This window comes from Drosophila ananassae, chromosome 3L, assembly GCF_017639315.1.
Source record: "Drosophila ananassae strain 14024-0371.13 chromosome 3L, ASM1763931v2, whole genome shotgun sequence".
Taxonomy (NCBI): Eukaryota; Metazoa; Arthropoda; class Insecta; order Diptera; family Drosophilidae; genus Drosophila; species Drosophila ananassae.
The window spans coordinates 17,651,020-17,670,610 of record NC_057929.1 but is presented as its reverse complement, the minus strand read 5'-3'; the positions used below and the strand labels follow the sequence as shown (position 1 = coordinate 17,670,610).

Genomic DNA, 19,591 nt, shown 5'->3' with positions numbered 1-19,591 from the left:
ATTTGATATGAGGAAGAGAGCGAGCTGCCCCATAATAATTGTTCAGAATTAAGCTTTTAAGAAAAGGATCTTTAGATTTACGATTGCTAACCGCTGCCGCCGCCCGGCACAAGACTATAAATAATTTCTATATCAAAAGCCGGCTTTGATGATGGCCAGATTCAGCCGCGGGGCACTATCTGAGCTCGGCTCTCGGACCAGTGATATATCTCTGCGGACTGCACACACTCGTCTACTCGTATAGACTCGAATCTACTAAAACTATATACATATTGTTGCTGACGCTTTATTGCTTGTGGCCATAAAGAAATGCAATTTTCGGCAGCAACAAAAAATAAAACAAAAAGTAAGAAAATATAAAAGAAATGCTGGAGTGCTGCTTAAAATTCCGACGCAAATTGCGGGCAAGCGACCACAATGTTGTTGCATGTTGCTGGTACTAGTACTCACAGCAACAGCAAGAGCAACAGCAACAGCAACAGCGTCAGCAACATCAACACAATTCAGCGTCATCACAAACATCAATTGACCCTTCGGTGCTTCAGGATCAAGCGTAATAATCGCCGGCATAAAAAAGCTTTGCACTTTTGCGCCCACAAGGGAAACCATAGAGAGTGGGGCACAGAGATTTTGCGAAAAGGTGGTCACAGTTGCAAGTTGTTCCAAGAGGTTCCCAGCAAAAATGACTTGGCCGTGGCAGCTAGATTAGCACGGAATATTTTAGAGTATGTATTAAAGCAATGCCATACATTGTTAGTACAAATTTAAATAGCACATAAAAACAGACATTCCAATTTTTGTTTTTTAAATTTGGAAGAAATAAAAATCGAAGTTCTGGATCAATCGTAATAGCGCTTTGGCCTTTTGAAGCCACAAGGGCAACCAGGAGCATAGGGATTTCCGAAAAAATAGTTGCAAGTTGGTGATTCCCAGCAGTAAGGACAGGGCCAGGGCTAAGGATAAACACGGAATATTTTAGAGAATATGTATATTAAAACAATGGCATACATTATTAGTACAAATTTAAATACGATACCAAAAACGTTACACAAGGCAAATAAATTGAAACACACATTCCCATGTTTGTTCTAAATTTTGGAAGAAAAACATCGAATAATTCGAATTGGTGGCAAGGACATGCTATTTATTGTTTAACTCTCGCTGACCTACGTCTCTTCGTCTCGACCACATTTATGATATCATTGTTCCGGAGACTGAGCACCTCAGCCGTGTCAGTGTCCTCGATCCGGAGACCACGAACTCGAAACACAAAACGTTTGTATGGCATTTTGTAGTAATCCGCATATGCCCGCATCATCTTCTCCAGCGGCATCTTGACTGAGATATGGAAATCCACTTGTCCTCGGTTCGGACTGCGAACCTTCAAGTCGATACGGGACATTCTCCAAGGACTCTTCCTTCTATTGTTTTTTGGTCAAAAATAATAATTCATGAACAAGCCGACTTGACGTGTTGATATTTATTTTGTATTTCTCGAGGGGACGAGTTCTATTTCTCGAACGTAACCTTGACAGGTTCAATATGGATAGAATGGCATCTACGAATGGAGCTGTCAAGCCTTCTAGATGGGCGTTTCCTGCACCGTAATGGGTATTTAAAAGTCGATCCTATGGCATCCTCGAAAGCCTATTTAGTTTCGTTTTGTTCCGTTTCTCTTTCTGAATTTTTATAGCACTGGCCCACGGGGTCAATTCTGCACGCTCGCTGCCATGTGTGCCCTGGTCCCAGCCCAAACCCAGACCCAGAGCCATAACCCAGACGAAAGCCCAAACCTTAAACCAAAAAGCCCAAACGCATATACATGCCTGGCACCTATGCCTGGCATCGCGAAACGAGTGCAACACGAACTGTTTAATGGACTGGCCATGGACTTGGACTGGGTTGTGCAGGCCCAGATGGAGCCCATCTCGTGGTTTCACGGCCATGTGAGAAGAAGACATCTGGGTCCCAGGCACACGTTTCCCGCGATGTATGGAGTGCTGTATGGAGTGTGTGCGAGTGTGGGTTAATCAGCTTTGCCAGCCGGCTTTTCATCAAATTGTGAAGCGGCACCCACGACAAGCTGGCACTGACAAAAAAATTCAAAAAATAGTTGACTTAGCTATCCTTATTATAAGACTTTTTCTTATAGGAATAGTTTTATTCAGGAGTTAAAAATCTTTAAACAAAAGAGTAAAATTCTCGTAAAATTGATACGAATTTTAGATTTATAATTTTATCTAAGAAATATTAAATAATAGGTTTTTAATTAATATACATAGATGCTAGTATCTATTAAAAATATTATTCTTTTTAAATCATATTTTTATTTAAAGTCTTAATAATTTTATTATATTTTCAAGTGAACCCTCAGCAGAACCGATTAAGTATACGACGTGTTGTGCAGTTATCATCGAGATGGCAACGATTCCTAACGGAACGCCATGCGTCGTCGTCGAATTTTCATGGCGGAGGTCTGGCTCTTCGGTAATTTATGATTCGTAGCGCACGGCCTGCAAATGATCTATTGCCCATTGCAGTTATCCCGGACGAGGAGGCAGAGGTAGAGCCAGAGGTGGAGGAGGACTCGGATCGGCACTTGTTGCATCAGCTTTGTAACAGCCACAAGTGATTTCTTTTGCATCGGTGCCTTGGGCCCTCCTGCCTGACAGTTACAAAGTGCGCCCACTAGTTGGCGGTCAGGTTAAATGACCCAACCAAACCTAGAGCCACAACCAAAGCCAAAGTCAGAGCCAGAACCAAAGCCGGCAGAATACAATGCATATGCGTTGTCGACGCCATCTCGCATCTTTGATTAATGGGCTTTTCGTGTTGGCCATGGCTCCAAAGTCTGGGCGCTGTGGCGTCATAAATAAGCCTAAAAATTCAACAGGCAACAGGGGAAAGGTGGAGCTGGACGCCCCTGCTCTGAATATTTATCATTGGTAAACTTTATTCTTTACATTTACATAAAACGTATTAAAATTACTTGTCCAATTTTTCTTTTGTTATTAGAATTTTAGACTTACACATATGGATATCGTAATTGCAATGTGTTGTGAAGGAGAATAAATCGAGTACACTTTTAAAGACTATGCTGTAAATTTTAAACTAATCTGGCTACTATAAATTACGATTCTGTTTCCGGCGGATACCATACAGGAGATGGAAACACAATGTCGCCGTCAATTATTCCACATGCACACATACAATTCGAGATGATCCGTCATCTATTGCTGCTCCTTATGCTACTGATCCATTAGCTACTGAATCCATTTCAACTACTTTTGCTGCTGATGGAGTTTAGCGGACTGTTGAGACTTTCTGGCCTGCTGCCCAGAGCACTATAAGGATGGCGGGTTGTACTGGAAACCGGGGTTGTTGAACTTGAAGCGCGCTATCTCAAACTGCAGTGTTTCGTAGTTGATATCGGCCAGCCGTTTCAGCTGTTGTGCAATCTGTTGGGCATCGCTGCTGGTTATTGCGGAGGTCAGCGAGCTGGGCTCCCGTTCCCGATCCAGCTTTGTGTTGTGCAACGGTGGCACCGCCTGCATGTTCGAAATACATCTCGGCGCATTTTTAACTACAATATTAAAAAAAAAAAGGTCAAAGATATTGTTTAGATGAGGAAAAAGCTTAGCTACCTTCGTAGATGATCTGATCCCGGGCCTGCGTGCGCATCCTTTTTGCGGGCAGCTCTCCATTGATCAGCTTGCTACCGGAGGTGGCGGTCCCTGTGCTGATAACCGCAGCAGTTGCCCTTCTCGTGGTAACAAACTCTACGGGATGCTGAATCACCTCCTGCCCTTCGTCTTCAACGGATTCGTAGGAGGTGTTGTCCACAACGATGGTACGATAAGTGCCACCGCCTGTGTTCACCGCTGTGGTGGCTCCTGCAGCGCCTTCAATGACACCACCATTGTCCGCCAGGCCATCGTCCAGCATGTCCTCCTGATCGACGTGTTCTTCTACCATATCCTCCTCGTCCTCCTCGTTTATGGCCTCCTCTACAGCGGCCTGCAGTTCCTTTTGGAAGGCTGCCGATGTGCGTTGACCCAGTTCCTCCATTTCGTCGTCGTTCTCATCCTTTTCGGACTTTAGGTTGATCAGAGCATCGCCGGTTGTGGTGGGGACTTTGCCGAACAGGTCCAGAGCACGGACCTCCAGTGACGTCATCGATATGTCCTTCTCCGTTGACTGGAGACTTCGTCTGTACTTGCAGCGGGTGGTGTTCTTCCAGTCATTTAGGCGCTACGGAGATATTTTGGAGGGAGAAATTGGTGCTGTTGTTCAAGGGTCTGTGGCAATTCCCTACCTTTCGCCACTCCTCTGGCGTGAGTGTGGGACCAGAGCTGCATTTGTTGAGCCTGTCGGAGAGCTCCTTCCACTTCTTGGTCAAGTAACTGACATCGCAATCCCGTGGAAGCCGCCCGGTGGCGAAAATAGGGTCGGACTCCATCATGTCTATGTACATCTGGTACTGCTCAGAGGAGGTGCGCTTTTTGCGGCGGTCCATCTTTCCGTTCATGCGCTGGTCACGTTTGTCGGCTCTGTGGGGGATCCTGAAGTCCTTGCTCAAATAAGGTACAGGCGCAAAAAAAGCAAATCGACGCCACCAAGCGAATTGTTCAGTAAAGACTTAAGTGTTGTAAAATGTTGAATGTTTGTTTAGTGTTGTTAATCGTGACAACCCCTTAAAACAGTCCGCTTGATTTTTCTCAAATCACCCTGTGCGACAAACAAACATTTGAGTCGATAGTTGTGATTTACGATAGTTTTTAATACAAAAATAAAATTGTGTTCAAAAACAAAAAAATGATCGTTAACATTCATTCAGTTAAAAAATGTTATTTTTTTATAAGAAAGTTTAGTATATTGGTCGAATATTTCTTAAAAATAAACTTTTTCATTCTTCTATACCTTAGTTTTAACTTTACAATGTTATATCTTTCTTACAGTTTTTAAGATACGTTATCAGGTATACTATTATTCTGGCATACAGTCGAATCCGGGGTTTTTATACTTAAAACTAGCTATTTTGAACTGCAAGGCGGCCTCCTGAATGTCTGATATTCTCTTCAGCTGTTTCACAATCTGCTGATTATAGTCGGGGGCAGGAACTTCTTCAGTGAGAGTCTTTTCGGGAAAGTTCGTCACTGAAAGATAAATATTGAAAGGAAATTGTTATTTGATTATTATAACATGACATAACTAAGCAAATAGAGTACTCACCTTCATACAAAATGGATCCGATTCCATCGAGATGCAATCGTTGCGTGGATGTCAGTCCAGCATTTATAATAATCGGCTCCGTTTGAGGATACACCTCTTGCGGCTCCTCGAACTCATCCTCATCCTCATCCACATCTTCAAATTCTTCTGCCTTTACATCCTCTTCTCCCTGGTCAGCATCACCCAAGTAATCTGCGGCCTGTTCCTTTTTCAATTGCTGTGCGTAGAAAATCTTCAGGGCTCGATTCTCTAAAAGTGTGAGCGAATATAGGTTCTTATCGCTGCAATTTAAGCTTTTCTTATGTTTGGCGCGTGTTGTATTCTTCCAGTCGTACAGGCGCTGTTTTGAGGGGGTTAAACGGATTATTGGACTATATGAAATAGCGTAGATGGCAATGATACCTTGCGCCATTCTTCGGGAGTTAACGTAGGGCCACTGGGGCACTTGTTCAGCTCCTCGCTCAGCTCCTTCCATTTGAGGGAATCTTCGGTTCGGGTCAGTCTATTGGCCGCCAGCAACGGATTTGCCGCCATGGTGTTCAGAAAGATTTCATACTGGTAGTACGATGTGCGCTTGCTGCGCCGGTTCATCGTGAAATTCACTATTTGAACCCAAAAACAAAATAAACAAAGTTAAAACCGACGCCAACAATAATAAGTGTAGTGTGACCATTTTCGCATTGACGCAAATAAACAAAAAGAAAAAGTGTGAAAACAATGCGCGGCATATTTAAAATTTGTCTCTAATATTACAGAAAGTGTAATAAAGATTTCAAATATTTCTCAAACAAAAAATTTCTTAAAATGTATTATTAAAAGTAAATTAATGAATTAAAAGCAGTATTTGCCTATAAATCATTGCTGTCTCATGTATTTTGTCTCATGTCGCAATATACCAGAACATACCCCAGGCTTGTTTACATGGCAAATTCTAGAAATTTCCTATCATTCAGAAGAAAAGAAGACAACTATTTCGCAACTATGAAAAACTAGATAGCAATTATGGCGTAACTATTTAATAATTTTCATTAAAATATTATAATTTTGGTGAAAAGTTGTGGTTGGTATTTTCCGGCATACAACGGACGGTAACATTTGTAGTGCAGAAAAATCGAGTTTCCTGCGTTTTGAGGCGTCGAAATATACGTGTTATTGTGTATTTAAAGGGCTGAAAATAGTGCAGGCCGATAGCTGATACTCTTGGCCATAGAATAGGATTGGAAAATAGTCAGAATATGTGGCCGCTGGCCCAGAAAAGGCCTTCCAAAAACGACGCATGAGACAGCCCGAGAACGAATTGCGAACCAGATGATATAGCGTGCGAGAGGCAAAGAGAGGCGACGAAGAAGGTGGAGAGAGAGAGGAAGAGAAGAGCAGGCCAGAGTAGACACAAAACTCCGATTTTGATACTTTTTCCAATCTTATTTCGGCTGCCATCGAAGTAGTCCTAACATGGCCGAGGTTGCCGAGGAGGTGGCTCCGGCCCCGACATTCTTCCAGGAGGACGTGGGTGGCTCTGTGATCGTGGAACCCGGAGCCCTGCCTCCGACCACTCAAGGAACACTGACACTGCCAGCGGCGGCCATGAAGTTCGCCGATCTGACAGAGAGTGGCAGCGAGTCGGGCGACGGGGAAGCTGGTGGCGAGCCCGGGACCAGCGCATCAGCATCTGTGTCCGCATCGGCCGGAGGCAGATCCTCGCCGCCGCCCAATTGCGCTATTTGTCTGTCGCGCTGCCGGCGCAAGTGCTTCACAGACTCCTGCATGCACCAGTTCTGCTTCAAGTGCCTCTGCGAGTGGAGCAAGGTAAGGCTTATCGATGACCCGTCGGATAACAATTTCTTACCTATTCCTTTGGCATCCACAGATCAAACCGGAGTGCCCGCTGTGCAAGCAGCCCTTCAAGACCATCATCCACAATGTGCGGACTCTGGACGACTACGACCGGTATCCGGTGCAGACCACATCGCCCTCCATGCAGGAGCACGTGCGTTTTCACATCGTTCGTCGTCCCAGATACATGCCACTTGTGCAAAATCAGGCCGTGATGACCAACGACATAGAAGCCGGAGCGGAGATAGGCGGTGGCGTCTTGGTGGCTAGAGGCGCAGCTGCTGAAGAGGACGTATTGACCGCCGAGGAGGCAGTTGGAAGCCGACATACCTACAACCGATTCGAGCCCTACCGCATGGAGCTGATGAACTTCTACCGCCAAGACCAGGAGGCGGCCTCCCCGAACATCTCCCTAAGCCAGCTGTGGCGGCGGTATGTCTACGACAGAAAGCTCTACGCGCTGCCCGTTAGCGACAGCAGCACGGGACACTTCCGCCAGTGGAGTGCCCGGTTCTACAGGTGCGTCTTTGGACTTATTTCTGAACGATCTCTTTTTATAATGGTTTCCATTTCACAGAAACAATCCCGCCCAGATGCATCGCCTGATGCCGTGGATCCAACGCGACATCATTTGCCTCTTGAGGAATGCGGCGCACAGCGTCAGTACCGTGATGCAGCTAATGAACGACATCCTGCCGATGACGAACATACTAGGGCCCACATTCCGGCGCCGCTTGTCGCCATACCTGGGCGACCGCACCAGTCACTTCATCCACGAGCTTTTCAACTTTGCTCGCTCGCCCTTTGACATGATTGGGTACGACCATGTCGTCCAGTACTCTGCTCGCGTCGCCGAGGAGGTGGAAGTGGACCTCCTGGACATGGTGGAGACCCAATCCTCCAATGGTAGTGAACTCCATCTAGACGTCGGCGATGGCGACGCAGACGGCGAGGCCGGAAATGCAGAGTCATCGAACGATTGGAGCGCTGCTGGCGGTCGCCCCTCCACCAGCGTAATTGTGACTAATCCCAGTGCCACACATTCCTTCAGTGTGACGATGGCCAGTGATGGCAGTGAGCTGCCGGGCATATCCATCCGCCGCACCGCAACTTCCAATGTAGGCTCCCAGACGGTGGCCATCAACCTCAGCATGCGGCGTCCGGCGGAGCAGGTGGAGGCAGAGCCCGAGGTTATCGAAATCGATGATGGCGATGCGGCCGCCAATGCCGAGGTGGCAGCCATCAATGATGGTAGCAGTTCCAGTCGGAGGAATGCGGGCGCAGCACTTCCGGTCAGCGCCCACATTGAGCTCCAGAGCAGCAGCAGTTCCGCCGATGAAGATGAGTGCGTCTTTGTCCTGGAGCTGAAACCCCCACACCTGCGCACCCCGGAGCAAGTGAGCCTGGACTCCAACAGTGACTCGGACGTGGTTTTCGTTGACGAGCAGAGAGAACCTTCGGCTACTGCCAATCCGGATGCGCCATCCACAGCGGAAGCGGGCTCCAGGGATCAGGGCCTGTTTATGGGACCAAGCACGAGTGCGGCGGCGAAGGGCGGCAAGAACTGGGAGTTGTTGGTGGAAGAGGTGCGCCGGAACGACCAGAGACGGGCCACTCGACTCCGCCATCTGAGCTATTTCGGAGCCAGAAGCGTCAGCAACCCCAGCAGCCACAGCAGCTCCAGTTTCAACTTGTCCAGCAACAGCGACGACTCCAGCTCCAGCAGTTCCAACTCTGAGGGCAGAAAGAAGAAGCGGCGCCGACCGAAGGCGACCAAGAAGCGGCCAGCCAAAGTTACCAAGAGGGCACGCCGCAAGCGCAGTCGCCGGCAGGCAGGCCGAAGGAAACCCAGCTCTGAGCAGGAGCAGCGTGAGCAGGATCTGCCCGCGGAGCAGCCACAGCTGGAGCTGGAGAGCAGCAGTAACTCAGGCAGCTCCAGTGATGATGAGTCTGCTGCAGAAAGCAGTGGGACATTGCGTAAGTTGTTTGGACATTGTTCTTCAAAAAGTATACTTAATTATCTATTATTGTTAAGTGCAAGAGATTGATATCTTAATCTTTTGTAATTATTGTTTCGTATCTAATTTTTTCCATTATATGTATATGCAGTTGCATTGGATGAGTCACAGTGTTTATCAGTTAGAGTGATTCATTTCCAATGCAATTTGAAAACAATGGTCTTAAATTTGTTATAACTTGGCTACTTATTTGGAGAAATCGTGGAACTCATTGTCTTATTTTTCATCACAGGACCCAGCAACAACAACGCTAGCAAGGACACCTCCAGTAGCGATGATTCGGATGACGACAGCACCGAGAATCTGCAGCTGAGCGCATTGAGAGCTACCTTGAAAGCGGAGGCCACTTTGGAGGATCGCAAGCCACTCAAACGAGAGCTACAGCTTCCCGAGGACGAGGAGGAGAATCAGCAGCCAGGGCCGGCCTTTTCCCATGAGGCATTGTCGCTTCAAGGGGACATCGAGCCCGGATGCAGTGAACCGAAGCGCCGACGGAGCTGCAGCAATAGCAACCTGTCCAATTACAGTTACAGTAGCACAACGGAAAGCACCAGCTCCGCTCCAGTTAACTCCTTTAACTGGCCTCCGGTCAGTTATGGCATGGATCCTCTGGTTCGCGGTGCGGCAATTGAGGAGCACGACATAGCCAACTCGCTGATCGAGCTCTCGACGCTCAATGGGGCGCAGCGGGACATGGATGGATTGTTTAACGATCACTCCGATGGCGTGGAAGATTCCATAAGATTTTTAAGCAACTCCTTGCCGCGCAGAGGAAATAATTTAGGAGGCGGAGATTCCCCTCTGGGTCTTTATTGCGACGATGAAATTGAGACGGATGGTAGCCAGGAACCGATGCCCTTGGAGGCAACTATCGACGTGGTGGGAGAAGCGGAAGTTGATGCCGCCGAGGATACGGCTACAGCCAATGAGGAGCAAGATGACGATGACGACGACGAGGAGGAGGAGGAAAACGAGGAAGCGAATGCAGGAGATCAGCAGACGAATGGAGATGAGGACGAAAAACAGAATACCGGTGACGAAGATGAAGACAAAGATGACATTGCAGGAGAAGTTGATGAGGAGGAGGACAACGACGAAGATTGTGACGACGATGACGATGACGGCGATGATGACGATGACGATGATGAGGAAGAGGAGGATCGGAACTCGGAAAACTCTGATCCCGACGATATGGTCGGCTTGGTGTTGGCTTCCCTGGCATAAGCTAACCTATTTTAAAGTTTATTTTAAACGTTGTTTAACTGGTTTCCGTCTTGTCGTGTTCCGAATCCTATACCACAATACCCAAAAACAAAAATAAGTACATCTATAATGTATATGTTTCAGAAGTGACTCGAGTTGCTTTTTAAGTAAGGAGTAAGCTTAAGATCATCTTAGTTGTATCCTAGCGTTAGGATTGCCATTTTAAGTTGTACATATTCACGTCTATTCTAATATAAAAACATACATACATATATAAATGTAGCCGCAGCATTATAAAAACAAATGTTCTCATATAGCCCACCCATCCCCAAAATAATACCCTTTTAAAACTCTGAAGATAGCCCCAATCCCCCTGTCCCCACATCGATTTGTAAATGTATTTATTTAGGATTATCCATTCATAATATATGAAATAACTAAACTTCATTGCAAGTATCTTTACAGTTCGTAGCTTATAAACCATAGATATAGCACACCGATCATTTTTGTGGCGAGTGTTAATGTTTTTTGCATGGAAGGGCGTGGCCAGTTAAGATTTTAGTGTACTCAATATATACAAAGAAATTGAAAACAAAAAACATACATAATACAAATCAAATGCATAATAAATGTAATGATTAAATGTAAAACTCTACTTCTATTTTATTTGTTGAATGGTGGTTCGTGTGTGTCGTCCCTAAAGAAGGCGAGAATAAATCGTTGCGTATGTAAGTTCCCAAATTCCATCACGAAAGCGTGCAATAACTTAAGATAAATATTTAAAAGAATAAAATGTTATCCACGTTTATTAAGGCTAAAAGAAGTGATAGATGAACCAAGTTGATATTTTTAATTAATATTAATTATTAAAACCTATAAACGTCACCTTTCTCTCGTCGTGTAAGGTCTCTAAAGATGGATATTGCATATCGTACCGTTAGTAAGTGCCCCTAAAGCCCATCGCCATATTTTCGGTTGCTTTTCCCAAAGATTCCTGGTGTGCGTGTGGTTTCTGTGAAATTGAAAACCTAACTTCATTCTAAGGTAAATATTTATTTTATTAGATTGAGACGATCGGGAGTCAAGTACCAGTTGAAAACAAAGAAACAATCTTACCTGGAACGTTGGACATGAAACTGTCAACACGCCTGTCAGTTCGGAGAATTCCCATTTGACACTTGCATTTTGCTGATGTGAGACGTTTGCGTGCTAATACATTTCATTTATTCGAAAGCTATCGACTCATGATGGTGCCCCGTCACATGATCCACTGGCGGATCTATGTCTACGCCAATGGCCTGTACTCCTTGCCCGATTTAAAGACGCGCGGATTTCGTGAGTGGTCGCCGCAGTACTTCAGGTAAGTCTTCCATGGAGATAGTCTTTGTGTAAGAGAGATTTCCTTCTTGCAGCCGCAATCCCTTTGAGTTGCACAGGGTCATGGACTTTGTCAACCGCGATGTGTCCATCTTGTTGAGGGCCAACAAGAGCGCCGTGCTGAATGTGTACGAGACCGTTTTGAGTCTGCTTCCTCGGGTTGGCATCAAAAGCTCGGAATTCCTTAATGCCATGAGCAGCTACTTCGGTGCCAAGACCAAGCACTTCATCCACGAGCTGATCAACTTTGCCCGCTCGCCGTACGACGACCTAATATCCTACGAGTGCAGTGTCCAGTACAAGTTTCGTTCTGAGGATGACGACGGTCCGAGTACCGCGGCAGCGGCCAGGGAGCGGCAGAGACTTGCTTGTGGTGCCGGCTTGTTGAACTTCGTCGACTTTACCCGGCGCATTAATCCCGACGACTGTTCCGGCTTCGAAGCGGAACTGATGCTGGAGGACGAGGATGCTGGGGAACTGGACGAAATGGTCATTGAACACTTCAATCGTCCGCTGGTCTTAGAGCTACGCCGCAACCTAGATGGCGACATGTCGGAACTTACGACACCAGCAGGAGCAGCAACTCAGTCGGCTGGATCGCATCCAGCAGGAATACTTTCGCCGGGACCAGACCAGCCGTTGACATCCCAGCAGCAACAGCAGCCGCAGCCGCAGTCGCAGCAACCGGCAACACAGCAACCACCTCAACCACAGCAGCAGCAGCAGCAGCTACAACAGCCACCACAATCGAATCCTCTCGCTCAGCCAGCACCTCTAACGTTGCAGGCCGCCATTCATGCCGCTGTCCAGGGCCCTGGGCTACCACCATCAAACCCTGCCCCCCGTGTGGGGATAGTGCACAGTGTGCCAGTGAACGACCTGGAACTGGAAGTGGCCATCGAGCGCAGCCTGTACGATACAGGTGGGCCCAGTAGGGTAGACCCCTATTTGCCCGGCGGGCGTGCTCTCACGGTGGCCAACCCCCACCTGTCACGCAGTATATCGATCGGAGGCGGCGGCGTGCCTCTCAATCCTCTTACATCGGCAGGAGGAGCGGCCAATCCATCGGTGCTGGTCCAAAACATATTGGCCACGGCTGCCGGGCAGCGGAACCGTCGTCGCCGCCATGCCGGCATGCGCGTCCGCCATCAACCCAACTAGGACCGGGACCGAAAGCAGGACCCTGGCCATAATTTGTTTCCAACTAAGACTTTATACTTTTATATTCTCATGTATAATACAACAGGGGAGTAATGCGCTCCAAAGGGTTCAGAACAATGCAAAAAGACATCAAAAATTGATAATGGCAATGGTATTGGTATTGGATAACTGAAAAGGGATTGCCCATCAATAAGGACATGCCGTGAAAATTGCGTGCCAAATATGCCTTTAGCGCATACTTTCCTTTGTCTTAATTTTGTCAGAAAAGGTAGCAGCACGGCTACTGTCGTGGCCGTGTCCTGCGCCTCCTCCCACTCCACACTCGTTCCTTGTCACATGGCTACGGCCCCCGATGGTTGGCAGCGCATAAAAAATTGAATTACACGCACTTTTGCGCATAAACGAGAGCTAAAAAAAAAACGAAACGCAAAAAAAATGAAAAAATGCTCCCCAGGAAAATGTTGAGTGAAAAATGCGGCCGATTTAGGGTTTTCACTGGATGAGGTCTGGGGGGGAAATTACGTTGGTTCGTCGCCGGCAACACAGCTGCTTGTGGTACCAAATTTACGGCCAGCAAATTGAGTTAAATATTCCTTTTTTTTTCCTTTCATGCCCTCTTCATACTTTTGTTTTCTGGGCTCTGGGCTGACGGCTCTCGGCTCTTGGCTCTTGGCTGAAAAGGTATGGTTTAATATAATTGTCCTGGCCGTACATGGTAATTCAATGCATATTTGATTTTATGATTCGTCGGCGAAAAGAAGCATTAATGCATATAGAATGAGGTCTTGAAATCGAACCGAACCCAATCGAATCGAATTAAGTTTCGGGCCCGCATCATAATTGCCAGGGGGCCATCCAATATGCCATATCAAGCCCAGTAGGATGCTGCAGTTGGAGGACTCTATCATCGCCTGGATTTTGGATTGACTTGGCCTTAGTCTTCCTGGTGGAAAAGTTGCTCCGCAGTCTGAAATGTCATTAGGGTTTTGTCGGCTGACAAACTAATTTGCGTAATGTTGACGGAAAACTTTTTATTTGACTTGCTGACTTGGCCCGAAAGCTAGGCCAAAGAAATAAAAGCGAGACGATTCAAAACTTTCTCCCACCTCCACAGCCATCCAGCCAGTTGGCATTGCATTTTGGCATATTGGGCTGCCTGCGAGTAGTTTGCCTTCCCGGATTTAAGTTTGAGTTGCAAATTACGCCACGTCGCCTCTCCTCCGTCCCACCAACATTCCACCAACATTCGAATTAAACGTTTCAGATATCACGTATACGCACCGCTGGCTCGTCGGCGCCTCTTATCCTGCCAGTTTAATGTGCATTTCATGAAAATGACTGACTCGATCTGCATAAAATATTTATATATACCTCTGTTTAGGGTCGAGATTCCCGACCCCAACGAATTATCTCGCATAAGTGTTCACTTCCGAGCGTATCTCGAATTATGCGCGTGGCTTTCCAAAATTAAAATAATTTCCACATTCGCCGCAGCGAGCAATTAATCAAGACCGCCCCTGCCAAACTGATATGCGGTGCGGGAGTTATGAGCAGGCATTTGAGAGGCCGCGTTTTCTGGTCCTGATTTATGTGAGGATTCCGGGCCACCTGTCGCCCGCTGGATACTCCACGGGGCACATTTTGGATGTCCTTAGCTTTTCTTAACCCTCTCAAATGGCTCGACAATCTGCTCTCAGCCCTCTCGATATCCAGCTGCAATGTGCCACTTTCGGTTTATTTTTGTGCCGGGCCTGAGATTTCCGCACCCGACACTTTCGGGAACTGTTTTTATTGGGTATGAAGTCCTCATCCTTTAGATCCTCTTTCTGCACAAGGAGAAAGTATTGATTACTTTTGTAGAAGTTTTTACCTTTTCCTTTTGTAATAATTAATTTTATTATAAATAAGAAACAATGTACACTTTTGATTCTTAAAGATTAAGGTATAAAGAAAAGTATTTTATGTTTAAAAATTTTTTGTAATAATTTAGTCCTGCCCTCCTGCCGTTGCCCCTTTCGGCAGTCGCTAACTTTAATATGTTGGCACAGCTCGAAGGCGCGGGCTTCCTCTTGAGTTTCCATTACATTGTAGCGGAAGCCGGATGTTGAAATTGTTGAGGTTTCTCCGCCGTGTTTGGCGATGTGTGGGTGTGCCGGTGTAAGCAGCTTAGTCGAGTCCCTCGAAGGATGGCAGTAGCGAGGAAATTGCCTTGAATGCCATGGCTACCGCGACGCGATTCGAAATCAAATCCGGACGCGAACACGAAACCCAATCGCGGTATTTCTTTAAATGCTCAATCAAAAACTTCTGCATTTTCCTACTCTCCTTCTCCTTCAAGGATTCATAATTCAATTTTGTCCACAATTGTCGCCACTTCTAGTGGCTCAAAAAGGATACAAGTATTTACATCATTTTTCAAGAAATTTTCGTACTGGGTGGATTTATGAAAGTTACATAAGGTAATGTAACTTTGTGTAATGGGTAATGTAATGGGTTCAAAAAAGCCCTGACTCATAACTATTCAACCATTTTGGCTAAAAATTTAACTAATTGTTTACATACCTACACATATCTAAATACGTAGCCGTTAAAAATAAATTGATTTTTTTTAACATTTTATGAACGGAAAAAATTTGATTCTGAGTACCTTTTTTTCAAAACTCCAGCATTTTTTTAAATTTTTTATTTACATGTAAGTTTAATAGAAATGTTTATTGTTAGTAAGTTTAATAGAATATGGTCAACATAATAATAAATTTTTTGATATATTTATTTCCGATGACTTCGGAAGACCCGAATTAGCTCACCATTCTTTCGTGGACTCTGCATTAATATAAAATATTAAACAGAAAAAAATTAGAAAAAAAACGTAAACATTTTTTCCGTGACATTAGTCTACTACCTTAAACAAATCTAAATATAACCTTTAAAAGTCAATCAAATCTCTTTAAATGAATACCAGAATACAATATTTTCTGATAAAATATATCATTTAAACTGCCAAGGATTTAAAGACGAAATAAATATGACTATACCGCAAATGGTCGATTTTCCGATACATTACATTGTGTTCTTGCCTGTTGCGTGACATTCGATCTTCGTGCGTTCTCCCTTCCTGGAGGCAGCCTTCACATCCAAGCTGACTTTCCACTTTCTTTGCGAGCCTTCTGAGCGGAAAATGCGTGTGTCATAAATCTACTCCCGCGCCTTTCGCTTAAAATCAAGCTATTTATCACGAGGCGCCGCCGCCACCGCCACCGACGAGAGGACGACGACGTCATGCTGCTGCGGTGGCGGCCGAGATGCCAGGATGCCAGGACACCGGGATACCATTGTAGTGGATGCCAAGATGCCGGAATAGCAGAATGGCAACATGGTAGAACGGTAGAACGGCAGAACGCCACGATACCACGATGCCATGTGCCGCACTCTACTCTTATCATCATCGAAGTGGGCGGAGGTGGCGGCCCCGGAGGCATCAGCAGCGATGGCGCATATGTTCCATAGCTGTTGATGTCTCTCCGCTGGATTTTTTTATGGGTCTGCCAGAGCGGCAGGCCGCCTGCTGAGGTAAAAAAGTTGCGGACAACAACAAACTTTTCTCGCTCCTTTTTTGGCAGAAGGACTCCGGGAAACGGTGGTGCGTGTGGTGCGGAGGTGACAAGAATCCGGTAATTTGTGCTCCAAGGTTAAATGTTAATGTTCGCCATTATGCAAACATTTGACGTTTTGTTTTAGAAGCTACAAAGCAACGGGTTATGAACACGTGCGACAACCGACAACCGAGAAAGCAAACCAACCCAAAGGTCCTCGCTGCGTATACGTAATTTTTTATGCTCTTGCTAATTTGACTGGCGCCAGGTAATAATGCTACACCTCCTGCTCCCCCTCCTCCGGTTGTTGCCAAAAGGTAGTTTGCTTAGGCTGCCGACCATAATTTAAAGAAGCCAAACTAAACACTGCCAGAAACGACAATGTTGACGCTTAACTGGTTTTGGTCACTAAATGGAGTTGGCCTTAAGTGATACAGTAGGGATTTCCATGAAGGAAATGGGCATTCTAAAGAAAAATAATAAACATTTAAATATAATTACAATATTCAATTAAAATCTACGCCTAAAATTGGTTATATTTTTTATACATAATTTTTTTGTTAGAGTCTAAAGTAATATCAAAAATATTTGATTTAAAGCATATAGGTTATAGAACTTTAAATTCTTAAAATACGACCTTGAAAAGTTCAAGTTACTGGATCTAGACTGTATGGCCGGAATGCCCTTTTTGGGGTCCAGAAACCAAGAAGGAGATTCTTGAAATGGCTGCCTGGCGACCGTCTTAATGGCAGCTCCAAATGTTGCTAATGTTAATTTAAGAAAATATTTCGGCAACGGCCATGTGGGAGTGTGTGTATGTTGCCTGGAAACACTTGCGGTGCGGCAACATTTGTGCATTATTATTTTCGGTCAAGTCTTTTGTGGCTTGGCCTTTTAGGTCTTAGATATACACAGTAACATACACATAGCCAAGTTGAGACCGGGCTATAACCCCTTTTGAGCCACAGCAAATAGCTCTGCTAGCAGCGAACTAATTAAAGAAATATTCGTTTAAAAATACTTGTAGCTCTGACGGAAATTACACACACACACACACACTCAGATACACCCACACCAATCCACACACAATGACATACCGCTTTGGCTTCGCAACGGCTCTGTGTGATGTGCATGAGGCAATCAATTATGGCGGACGGTTTGCCGAAAAAAAGCGTGTTGCCTACTTTCCGGCGCCCGCGTGTTTGCCAACACAGCAGCACAATTAATTATGTACATTGGGGGCTCCTTGGCCCTTTACCCGGCCTCAACCCCACCTCCTCGTTCAGTGTTTGCCTTAGTCTGTGTTTGCCGACACTGAGAGAAAATTTAAGACTAAAATCAATCGAAATTTATAGGAAACAGAAAGAGTTGTGGAATAAAGAGACTTAGAATGCATCTGAAAGGACACCCTTTATTACAATATTTTTTAGATCCTTGACGGTTTTGTTTCAGTGCCGAGTAAATGGAAAAGGATGAGAGTCATCCTTGAGCCTAGACGACAGCATATGCTCATGCATGCCTAATTACGATAAATCCTTGCCCTTCGTCCTGCCCGCGTTCTGCCAACTTTCGCTCACACTTGCCTTTCGCCTTCTCTTTTTAGCCAAAAACTTAGTTCGCGAGAACAAGCGCGCCCAAATGAAGTAGGCAACAACAACATCAAAAACAAAAGTAAGGAGGAAATACAACAATACTTAGGAAGGATCCTTTCAGCGAAAGTGTACATGTGTTTGTGCATGTCGAAGGGTGGGAGAGAGTGTGGGTGAGTAGGCGTTCATAATTATGGCCGTATTTAGAGAAATTGGTTATTATGTGCTTAACGCCATTTGTCTGACTGGAAATAGTTTGTTTTCGGGGCCCCCCTGCAGATGATCCTTCTGGGAGGTGTGTTTAGTCAGTTTTGTTGAAGGAAACTCAGTACAAGCCCATTGAAATAAAGCCCAAAAGCAAGACGTGTGGTATTTAAATTCAATTTAGCCAAAGGGCAATATTCTTCAATTAAAGTCCTGTGAAATTCCAATCGATTTCCTAGCAACTCTCGTGGCCAGCCTCTCTATTTAGTTCGGCCAGCCCATCACTTGAAATTGCTGGCTAATTCGTTATTATTGCCCCTTTAGCAGCCCTGTCTGTATTGGCCTGGCCCGGCCTGAAATGCTCCGTTTCCCACCTTGAACACATTCCTTGAGCAATTAGCCAAGTGTCCTGGTTTTCGGGGGCAGCATGGGCTCTCCTGATGCATGCACGTCCATCAATAATGGATTCCGGCTCCTTGCTCGTTATGCCATCTGTCAATTGGCCATCCATCGATTCTAATTAATCATGCTCTCGTGCCTAATTACTCGCTCTCGAATATCCTGTGAATGGATTGCGACCCTGCTCTAATGGAAGTGGTTGTCATTTCATGCGATACAATTGTCGCCGGAGCAGGAGAAGGACTAGGAGCCGGTAGCGTGTGCATTGTTGCATCCACAATGCACTCTGTTGCAATACACAATTTCAATTTCAATATCACGAAGACGAGCGAAAAACTGCGCAAAAATCCAACACTGAAAGCTGAAACTGATGGCTCGAAGTACTTCATACTTTTAGGCATTTTTGTTATTTAAACTATAGAAATTAGTTTAATTTTGTCATAAAAATATTAGCAACGAAAGCTTTTTCCATCAATGGAATATTCCTTTGTGATGCAGATTTTTCCGCAGTGTTTCCGAGGATATATGCTCTGAAGGCTATGGCGATGTTAATGGGGACTGACCTAGAGACCGTCAACAACTTCTCCGAATGCGTTGACATCTTTGTTTTGGCCCGTTCATAAATCGCAATTATTTTGGTTTGTTTTTGTTTTCGTTTTGTCCGTTGTTGTGTTGTGGTGCTGGTGCTGTGGCTTTGTTCTGCCACTGCCACTGGCACTGGCACTCTTTGGCCGGAAAATGTCTCTGTGGTAAACTCAATTCATCAGTCGCCGATTGACAGGAGACTGCCATGGGAGACCGTCATGGGAGATGGCCAAAAAGCTAGACAAAAGACCAACTGTCTGGCAAGAAAGGCAGAATGGCGACCAATTAGACTAAAAGTGGCGATAGAGAGCACTGCTTCTATTCATAGTACACCATATCGCCTTATAAAAATATAATTATACGCAGATGGTTCATAAATACCTTCTCACTTGTTACC

General features: G+C 45.5%; 5 protein-coding genes across 5 annotated transcripts; 2 read left to right on the top strand and 3 right to left on the bottom strand.

The window, feature by feature from the left end:
- Positions 1-701: 701 nt before the first annotated feature.
- LOC26514459 lies at positions 702-1,580 on the bottom strand. The gene is made up of 3 exons (XM_014908532.3): positions 1,167-1,580; positions 1,037-1,088; positions 702-953 (listed from the first exon to the last, which is right to left on the bottom strand). The coding sequence occupies exons 1-3, from the start codon at positions 1,400-1,402 to the stop codon at positions 840-842; spliced, it is 402 nt and encodes a 133-aa protein (XP_014764018.1). The 5' UTR covers positions 1,403-1,580; the 3' UTR covers positions 702-839.
- Positions 1,581-2,927: 1,347 nt separating this feature from the next.
- Positions 2,928-4,682, bottom strand: LOC6496572. Its single transcript, XM_001961144.4, has 3 exons — positions 4,316-4,682; positions 3,645-4,251; positions 2,928-3,583 (listed from the first exon to the last, which is right to left on the bottom strand). Exons 1-3 carry the CDS (start codon positions 4,526-4,528, stop codon positions 3,345-3,347), a joined length of 1,059 nt encoding a protein of 352 aa, XP_001961180.1. The 5' UTR covers positions 4,529-4,682; the 3' UTR covers positions 2,928-3,344.
- Positions 4,683-4,760: 78 nt separating this feature from the next.
- LOC6496571 lies at positions 4,761-5,924 on the bottom strand. The gene is made up of 3 exons (XM_001961143.4): positions 5,635-5,924; positions 5,233-5,572; positions 4,761-5,156 (listed from the first exon to the last, which is right to left on the bottom strand). The coding sequence occupies exons 1-3, from the start codon at positions 5,821-5,823 to the stop codon at positions 4,987-4,989; spliced, it is 699 nt and encodes a 232-aa protein (XP_001961179.1). The 5' UTR covers positions 5,824-5,924; the 3' UTR covers positions 4,761-4,986.
- Positions 5,925-6,279: 355 nt separating this feature from the next.
- On the top strand, positions 6,280-10,936 carry LOC6493993 (E3 ubiquitin-protein ligase Topors). The gene is made up of 4 exons (XM_032450239.2): positions 6,280-7,038; positions 7,100-7,584; positions 7,643-9,042; positions 9,316-10,936. Exons 1-4 carry the CDS (start codon positions 6,685-6,687, stop codon positions 10,305-10,307), a joined length of 3,231 nt encoding a protein of 1,076 aa, XP_032306130.1. The 5' UTR covers positions 6,280-6,684; the 3' UTR covers positions 10,308-10,936.
- A 375-nt stretch (positions 10,937-11,311) lies between these two features.
- Positions 11,312-12,964, top strand: LOC6493994. The gene is made up of 3 exons (XM_001961141.4): positions 11,312-11,330; positions 11,521-11,646; positions 11,699-12,964. The coding sequence occupies exons 2-3, from the start codon at positions 11,531-11,533 to the stop codon at positions 12,822-12,824; spliced, it is 1,242 nt and encodes a 413-aa protein (XP_001961177.2). The 5' UTR covers positions 11,312-11,330; positions 11,521-11,530; the 3' UTR covers positions 12,825-12,964.
- The last annotated feature ends 6,627 nt before the right edge of the window (positions 12,965-19,591 follow it).

What these genes read in the sequence shown, in the direction of transcription:
- LOC26514459 (XM_014908532.3), bottom strand. Translation starts at nt 1,402, where the DNA reads ATGTCCCGTATCGACTTGAAGGTTCGCAGTCCGAACCGAGGACAAGTG. An exon ending in GTCGAGACGAAGAGACGTAG is followed by an intron (nt 1,089 to 1,166) that starts GTCAGCGAGAGT and finishes TCCAAAATTTAG; the next exon opens with AACAAACATGGGAATGTGTG. An exon ending in TGCCTTGTGTAACGTTTTTG is followed by an intron (nt 954 to 1,036) that starts GTATCGTATTTA and finishes GTTTATCCTTAG; the next exon opens with CCCTGGCCCTGTCCTTACTG.
- LOC6496572 (XM_001961144.4), bottom strand. Translation starts at nt 4,528, where the DNA reads ATGAACGGAAAGATGGACCGCCGCAAAAAGCGCACCTCCTCTGAGCAG. An exon ending in CGCCAGAGGAGTGGCGAAAG is followed by an intron (nt 4,252 to 4,315) that starts GTAGGGAATTGC and finishes ATATCTCCGTAG; the next exon opens with CGCCTAAATGACTGGAAGAA. An exon ending in GGATCAGATCATCTACGAAG is followed by an intron (nt 3,584 to 3,644) that starts GTAGCTAAGCTT and finishes TTAATATTGTAG; the next exon opens with TTAAAAATGCGCCGAGATGT.
- LOC6496571 (XM_001961143.4), bottom strand. Translation starts at nt 5,823, where the DNA reads ATGAACCGGCGCAGCAAGCGCACATCGTACTACCAGTATGAAATCTTT. An exon ending in CTCCCGAAGAATGGCGCAAG is followed by an intron (nt 5,573 to 5,634) that starts GTATCATTGCCA and finishes CCCTCAAAACAG; the next exon opens with CGCCTGTACGACTGGAAGAA. An exon ending in CGGATCCATTTTGTATGAAG is followed by an intron (nt 5,157 to 5,232) that starts GTGAGTACTCTA and finishes TTTATCTTTCAG; the next exon opens with TGACGAACTTTCCCGAAAAG.
- LOC6493993 (XM_032450239.2), top strand. Translation starts at nt 6,685, where the DNA reads ATGGCCGAGGTTGCCGAGGAGGTGGCTCCGGCCCCGACATTCTTCCAG. An exon ending in GCCTCTGCGAGTGGAGCAAG is followed by an intron (nt 7,039 to 7,099) that starts GTAAGGCTTATC and finishes TGGCATCCACAG; the next exon opens with ATCAAACCGGAGTGCCCGCT. An exon ending in TGGAGTGCCCGGTTCTACAG is followed by an intron (nt 7,585 to 7,642) that starts GTGCGTCTTTGG and finishes TCCATTTCACAG; the next exon opens with AAACAATCCCGCCCAGATGC.
- LOC6493994 (XM_001961141.4), top strand. Translation starts at nt 11,531, where the DNA reads ATGATGGTGCCCCGTCACATGATCCACTGGCGGATCTATGTCTACGCC. An exon ending in TGGTCGCCGCAGTACTTCAG is followed by an intron (nt 11,647 to 11,698) that starts GTAAGTCTTCCA and finishes TCCTTCTTGCAG; the next exon opens with CCGCAATCCCTTTGAGTTGC.